The sequence below is a fragment of the Hemicordylus capensis genome, chromosome 5 (genome assembly GCF_027244095.1).
Source record: "Hemicordylus capensis ecotype Gifberg chromosome 5, rHemCap1.1.pri, whole genome shotgun sequence".
Lineage (NCBI taxonomy): Eukaryota > Metazoa > Chordata > Lepidosauria > Squamata > Cordylidae > Hemicordylus > Hemicordylus capensis.
In genome coordinates, this window is record NC_069661.1 from 214,389,363 (window position 1) to 214,396,964 (window position 7,602).

Below are 7,602 nucleotides of genomic sequence, written 5' to 3' on the forward strand. Positions count from 1 at the left end.
CAGAGCCTGGGGAGAACATGATACAGCTAGGGGACTACCACTGAAAAGACTAGTTACTTCACCCTTCATTTCCAAGGGCAGCAACATCTAGAAAGGTGCAACACATCAGAAGATAACATTGTCTATGCAGAGGAAAGGCAGAGTGGAAGTCTGGTTCCATGTTAAGGTACAGAGGATTGTAAGAATTAGGGAAAGATAGTTCCTGCTACTTCTTCCAAATGCTGGAAAGGATGCAATCCGAAAGGTACACTTTTTCACTCATGGGCACTTTCCAGTCTAGACCCTACAACGGGGTCAAGACGTATCTCAGAAGTGTGCTTCTACAGTTCCTGCGTTGTGACACCGCAGTCCCTATGGGGACAAGCAGGGCGCCGTTCACATTTCCAGTGCCTTGTTGCGAATTTAATCGCTGCGATATAGAGCAAGGACATTGTACCGCTGTCGTGAAAAAAGTTGCTGTTTTTTCGGGTTGTTAGTTGCTGCGAGACTGCTCCCCCTGCTGTTTACGTTCCGAATGCAACTTGCCCAAATGGAGGCATTTTGCTGCTGTTCCAGCAGCTAGTCTGGAAAGGGCCATGTTGGATATGCCCATTTCTGCAAAATGTTTGGCCAAGGATACATTTTCATATGGGAGCTATCCTTCAATCACAACTTTCACTTTCTCCTGTTCGCCCACTGCTGGATTCACCACAACAATCACTCCCTTCAAAAGCGCACAGGGACTTCTTCTATAGGTGGCACTTGTTTGGGGACTATATTACTCATGGCAGATCCTGTCCATCCAGCTGACAAACTACAAGTTGTGCTAACATGGTAACTACACTCCTATTTCCCCCCTTTTTCAATCCTCAAGCCATATTATCTTCTCTAATTATATGTTATTAATGTTTTCATTAACATCTTAAGTTACTCTGTGTTATTATACTGGAAAATGTGCAAACACTTGCAGTCTGTCTGACTTTTAATCTTTTCCTTCTTATTGAAAAACTTAATACCGTATTTTATGGACTATAAGACTCACTTTTTTCCTCGAAAAATATCCGCCAAAATTCAGGTGCGTCTTATATGTTTTAACAGTTTAATATGTTAAAACTCTGAAAAACTGGATTAAAATTAAGGTGCGTCTTATAGTCCGTAGCGTCTTATAGTCCGTAAAATACGGTATATATTTTAAAATAATAATTGGGAAAGGAAAGGAAAAAGAGTGGCATATATACTAATGGACTCAGACAAGGGAGATCAGATTTGATCCCAACTTGCCCCAGAAATGTGTGGGGTGGCCTTGGGCAAGTCATGCACACTCAGTCTAAACTACTTCACAAGACTGTTGCAAGGACAAAATACCTTCTCTTAAGACCTGTGAAAAAGATTAGTGTGTGCAGCTTGCTCAACCAGGAATGCAGTTCTAACTGCGTGGAAATTTTCAAAGAACATGAGCTGCCTGGCCCCCTGCAGGAAGAGGGGCCACTGAGGACCCTCATCTGTGCTCACCTCCTACCGCTCATCCATTGCAAAGCCCACCTACTGCCCCACCAAGTCCCCCCATTCTCATGTATGGGCCAGCACTAGCCCCTTGGTGCTACCCCCTGCCTTGCTGCTGCCTCAACCACCTCCTCCAGCCTCCGAACACCATCACTTCCCTTCCCAGCCAGCTCTTGCACAAGTGTGTGAGAGAAAACCCCACCCACTTGCTTGCTGCTGCAATAGCTGGCTGGGAAATGATGGTGGTCATGCATGCAAGGGTTCCACAGCCCTAATCCTCAAGGGAACACCTTCTATATTGAGTTGTCTAAGGAGGCCTAGAACATCAGCTGTGGAACACTTGCATATTAGACAGGATTCTGGAGAATCCTTAACAGTGTACTTTTAATTAATTTGAGGTGCCAGCCAGGTCTGTTGGGTCTAGTTGTCAACCCAAGTGAACTGATATGGTGTCCTAGCACATACTTAGCATTCCCCTGGGAAAGTGCAGTAAGATCAGAAAATGCAGACAAGGTGCATCAGGAAAAGATCAGGAAGATTTATTTATTTAGCCATGATCAATCTTTTCATTAAGAATCTCAGTGCTTCCAGGAACATGGTTTTTAAAACCACTGGCTTGTAACATCTTTTTACTGCTTGGAAACTTGGTGCTAAGGTACATGTGATGGTAAATAGACAGCTGTGGCCAGAAGCAGCAGCTGCACACGTAGTTCACCTTCTGAAGCATCAAGCAGAACTTATTTCATGTTGTTCAGCATCATGATACATCTGTATTTCTCTGTCATTGGCTGCCAGTGATGTGTAGTGGGGACAGGGAAATTAGGATTATCATGTTGTCACGACAGAAGGCAGGTTCTACTGATTGTTTCAAGGGAGGAGGGAATCAGACATACAGCTGCCTTTTGGGGCAGCAACCATGTGAAAAACTTATGCTGAAAAATACAAACTTACCCAACACCAGCCAGTGAAGTCTACGGCCCATCCAGTTTTCAAACTGAGGTTGAAATCCAATCCTTCCTGAGCTCCCGAAATGTTCTGACATGTCCATGGAATATACCGCTTAGGGCCGGGGTGGGGGGGCCTTGTTTGCCTGACCCCTCTCCCTCTTCCCACTGGCCAGCCCCTTGTTACTCCACCAGCCACCCGCTCTTGCCGTGGCAGCACAAGCAAATAGCTCTGTAGTGTAAGCATGTAGATTGTTTCCATGACTGGAAAACTGGGGAGCCCACAGCCTTCTGATCACAGAAAAAAATCTGTCCACAATTACAGCATTTGTCTCTGCAGACACTTCTTTTTAAAAGATCTGACAAGGGCTTATGTGAAGGTGAATATACCTACCCTTGGGGTATAAGCTGGGGTCAAGAAACATTGGCTCATTTCACCAGCCAGACAACATAATTTACTTGTCAGAGGTTTCTCGAGCTATGCTGGTACATTACTCGTCAAGACTTTTTCCACTCATCAGACATCATTTTTCACTGGTCACAGACTAGAAGATTTCCTGAGCCTTGGGTATAAGTCAGCAAAAGCATTGTGGAAACTTATTTCTGCAGTTTCACACCAAGTATTAAGATACTCTGCTTCCCTCTACATTCGAAGGTAAGTAAAAACAACCTAATATTCTGGACAGCTGTTAGTATCAACACTACCATCAGTGTTAATGTACACATAGTTTTCAAAAAACAAACAGATGAGCTGAATTGCATCCCGGGATGGTATCCCAGGGTATTCCAACACTGTAATCTTCTGGAATTACAGGCAGCAGCGACCAATAGCAAACAACGATGATGTTGGACCAATAGCAAACAATTAAGATCTTATTGGTCAATCAGGTCACATCATGTAACATTCAACAGCGAGTTATCAGGCTTTTAACTGGGACACTATGATGTGTGGTTCTCATGGATATCAGATAGGCAACTATATACTTATTCAATGTGATGGGGAATTTCATTTATTACAGAACATTTTTGACATATTTCCTTTTTTAAAAAAGATAAAGAATATAAACCACCTCATGCAAATTAGCTAGATCTTAACCACCTTGCCATGCTTATAAATTAGAGCAATTTAAAGCTGGTTTTAAAAAAGAAAGAGAGGATTTCCCCTCCAGACTTGCAATGCATGCTTATGTGAGAACTGAGGTTTCTAATCTGAATTAGTATTTGTGAATATTAAACCAGAGCAAGTAGTTAACCTGGATCAATCAACATGCTTTTAGATCTATGGTGTGAGGGGAACAAGAAAAATGACGTGCTCTTCTGCCAATATACTGACCGAGTCCATTTACAAAAGAGGTTACCAATTATTACTACAGTAATGAAGTCCTTCCCCAACAATGCTGCCCATTAATCAAGTGGTTCCTTCCAGTGCTACCTTCAGAGGTGCACCTAGGTAATTTTGGAGTCTGCACCTAAAGGCCTTTAGAGATCTTGCCCGTGCTGCATCATCCCACATACTGTGCCACATGCAGTATTGACACATGGGTTCTTGAGGGTACAAACAGCAACTGAACTCACAAGAATTTAAGGATATAAAACAAGTATATTTATGCAAATAGGCATTAGCAGAAACATTTCAACACGCAACTTAACATACAGGTGAAACTCAGAAAATTAGAATATCGTGCAAAAGTCCATTAATTTCAGTAATGCAAATTAAAAGGTGAAATTGATATATGAGACAGACGCATTACATGCAAAGCGAGATAAGTCAAGCCTTAATTTGTTATAATTGTGATGATCATGGCATACAGCTCATGAAAACCCCAAATCCACAATCTCAGAAAATTAGAATATTACATGGAACCAAGAAGACAAGGATTGAAGAATAGAACAATATCGGACCTCTGAAAAGTATACAGTGTACTGTGCTTGACTGGCCAGCAAACTCGCCTGACCTGACCCCATAGAGAATCTATGGGGCATTGCCAAGAGAAGGATGAGAGACATGAGACCAAACAATGCAGAAGAGCTGAAGGCCGCTAATGAAGCATCCTGGTCTTCCATAATACCTCATCAGTGCCACAGGCTGATAGCATCCATGCCACGCCGCATTGAGGCAGTAATTGCTGCAAAAGGGGCACAAACCAAGTACTGAATACATATGCATGCTTATACTTTTCAGAGGTCCAATATTGTTCTATTCTTCAATCCTTGTCTTCTTGGTTCCATGTAATATTCTAATTTTCTGAGATTGTGGATTTGGGGTTTTCATGAGCTGTACGCCATGATCATCACAATTATAACAAATTAAGGCTTGACTTATCTCGCTTTGCATGTAATGCGTCTGTCTCATATATCAGTTTCACCTTTTAATTTGCATTACTGAAATTAATGGACTTTTGCACGATATTCTAAATTTCCGAGTTTCACCTGTATTTCCATCCCACACATTTCTTCTTCGGGAGGAGAGCTGGTCTTGTGGTAGCAAGCATGACTTGTCCCCATAGCTAAGCAGGGTCTACCCTGGTTGCATCTGAATGGGAGACTTGATGTGTGAGCACTGTAAAATATTGCCCTTAGGGCAGGGTTTCTCAAAGTTGGGTCCCCAGATGTTATTGGACTCCAACTCCCATAATCCCCAGCCCCAGTAGCCTTTGGTTGAGAATTATGGGAATTGAAGTCTGATTACATCTGGGGACCCACACGTTGAGAATCCCTGCCTTAGGGGTTGGAGCCGCTCTGGGAAGAGTGAAAGTTCCAAGTTCTCTCTCTGGCTTCTCTAGGATAGGGCTGAGAGAGATTCCTGCCTGCAACCTTGGAGAAGCCGCGGCCAGTCTGAGAAGACAATACTGAGCTAGATAGACCAATGGTCTGACTCACTATATGGCAGCTTCCTATGTTCCTCACTCCATCTCAAAAGCAGCAGTCACGCTCGATGCAGGTCACACTGGACCGCCAGCTCAGTGCAAGCTGGCAGCATGGCAACCACACCAACTGGCACAGATTGAAGATGATTTGGGGGGACCCAGGGGGTGTGGAGGCCCTGGACTTCAGCCTGGAAGACCAGGGATAAGAGTGCCTCTGGCTACATTGGTGCTTAGTATGTAAAGAATCAAGTCAAATCCTTTGCCTTTTTAAATTGTGTCTTTTTCTATAAAGTATTCCCCGACTCCCCAAAGTACATATTACGCACTGCTAGCCAATTAACACCTCTTTCTTCTGACATCAGAGGCTTCTCAAAGGCTACCCTTACACTTGTCGACTGTACAGCCAGATTCCTTTCACCAAGTTCAATGGGACTTACTCCCAAATAAGCATGGATACATTTGTAGACTGGTGGTGACTGCCGAAACCCAAATATTACAATACCACAGGATTTTGGAGTGTAGCTTGATTCTTCCACACACTAGCTGCTGTCACTGGGAGCAACTAGTATGTGGTTTGCAGAATTAGAAGAAACCCACGTGTGCGCATGATTCTCCAAAGAGCAATATAGAAGATAACGTCAGCCACGTGGATAACATTGTCGGATAAATTCCAACCGCCTCCAGAATTAAAACCATCCTTTCCCTATTTTTGCCGAGGGGAAACACATAAAGACATTACCTTCCACTTTGGCAGGGAAATGACGAGAGGCGCCCCTGAGCCCCCTCGCCCCAGATAGGAGCAAGGAAGACATGCAAAACCCCTCTGCTACCACGGCCGTCAAGAAAGGAAAAGGGACTTCTTCCAGCAAACAATAAAAGGGAAAGGGGCTTCTTCCAGCAAACCATCGCACTTACCTCATCCATGGCTCGCTTGCCCATAAAAAAACCAAGCCGCGAGTACCATTAATGACAAGGCACTGCCTGGCGCGTGCTGGCTTCCAACTCCAGAATACACACAAGCGCGCCGCCAATAGTTATGTTAGCTTCACCGTCCTCTATGTATCCCGAAAGCGCATTGGCCTGTGTGTTCTCCCATCGCCGCCAATGAACGGGGATAATAGACAGCGGCGGAAAAACGTTTTAAAGAAAAAGAAGAAAGGGTGGGGGGGAGAGTACACCCAAGGCGCAATGGATTTTGGGAGTTGTATTTCTTGGCGCCCGGCGGCGGGTTTATAGAATATATGACGCAATGGGTCAGTAGTACCCACCTACCTCACCCGCCGCAGGTGGTTTGGGTTCCCCGTGCCCCAGCCGCTTTTCCTCCTCACAAAGGGAAAGCCAACTTCTCCCGGCACGTTGTCTGTCAGCCCTGCGGCATGAGCCCCCAGCCTGCTTAAACGTCTCGGGGGAATGAAGTATCTTGAGCCACTCTGCCTTCCTTTGCGAAAAGCCGGGCCCAACAGTCTTATTAGGAAAGCCCCGAGAGCTGCCGCCGCCGCCGCCGCCAATGAATGTGCATGAAAGAGCGAGGAGTCGCAGTCGGAGTCGCAGTCGCACGCATTGCATTTGCAGCGGCCGCCGCTCGCCCTGCAGCACGTAGCAAGCGAGCAAAGCAGGGTTTCCCCTCCGCTTCCCCAGACGTGCATTTGATTAGCCTTCATCTGCGGCTCAGCGACCCGCTCCGGTGTTGTGTTTACCCAGAAGCAACTAGCGCACCAGCACCACCACCACCGCCTTCAGAGCAGCTCGAAGAGGGCTGCTGCAGCAGGCGAGAGGCGCCTCTTCGGCGTGAACAATGGCTCTAGCTTAGGACCCCAGAGGCAGAAAGGGGTTCGGCCTGAGGCTGCGTTCAGGAGGGAAACCAGGCGTGCATCGCTGCTGCCCGACATTAGTTTTCACGCTTGGTTTATAGAAGGCAGTAGTAGTACCAATACGCGGTAGAGTGAAAGCAATAATAAAGAATCTTGTGGCATCTTACAGACCAACATTTTATTATAGCATCAGCTTTCGAGAACTAGTTTATTTCATCAGATGCATGAAGTCTCCGTTAACAGTTATATATATAAAAATAATCAACATCCTAAACGGGAGGAAAATGGCTATGCAGAAGGAATTGTCACAGAGTGAGTGAGAGAGTGTGTGTGTGTGTATACACGTATATATACACACACACACAGTGGGGCTCAATGGCCATGAAATGCAAAGTGGCTGTGACCATTGCTTTTGCGTGGCCATTTCCCTCCCCTGTTATATACGTACATACACACCCCTCCCAAACAAGGATAATAAGTACTACTACGGGAGTCTTG

At 45.3% G+C, this 7,602-nt stretch overlaps 1 protein-coding gene across 5 annotated transcripts in view; it reads right to left on the reverse strand.

The window, feature by feature from the left end:
• Positions 1 to 7,015, reverse strand: part of L3MBTL2 (L3MBTL histone methyl-lysine binding protein 2) — a 44,990-nt gene extending 37,975 nt beyond the window's left edge. The window contains exon 1 of one of the 5 annotated variants that reach the window (XM_053257868.1): positions 6,566 to 7,015. In XM_053257868.1, the coding sequence (XP_053113843.1) occupies positions 6,566 to 6,859 (294 nt within the window). In that variant the 5' untranslated portion in view covers positions 6,860 to 7,015. Of the gene's footprint in view, positions 1 to 6,208; positions 6,407 to 6,565 lie in introns of those variants that run through there. The other 4 variants (XM_053257867.1, XM_053257865.1, XM_053257866.1 and 1 more) reach the window with 4 other exon arrangements.
• Positions 7,016 to 7,602: the final 587 nt, after the last annotated feature.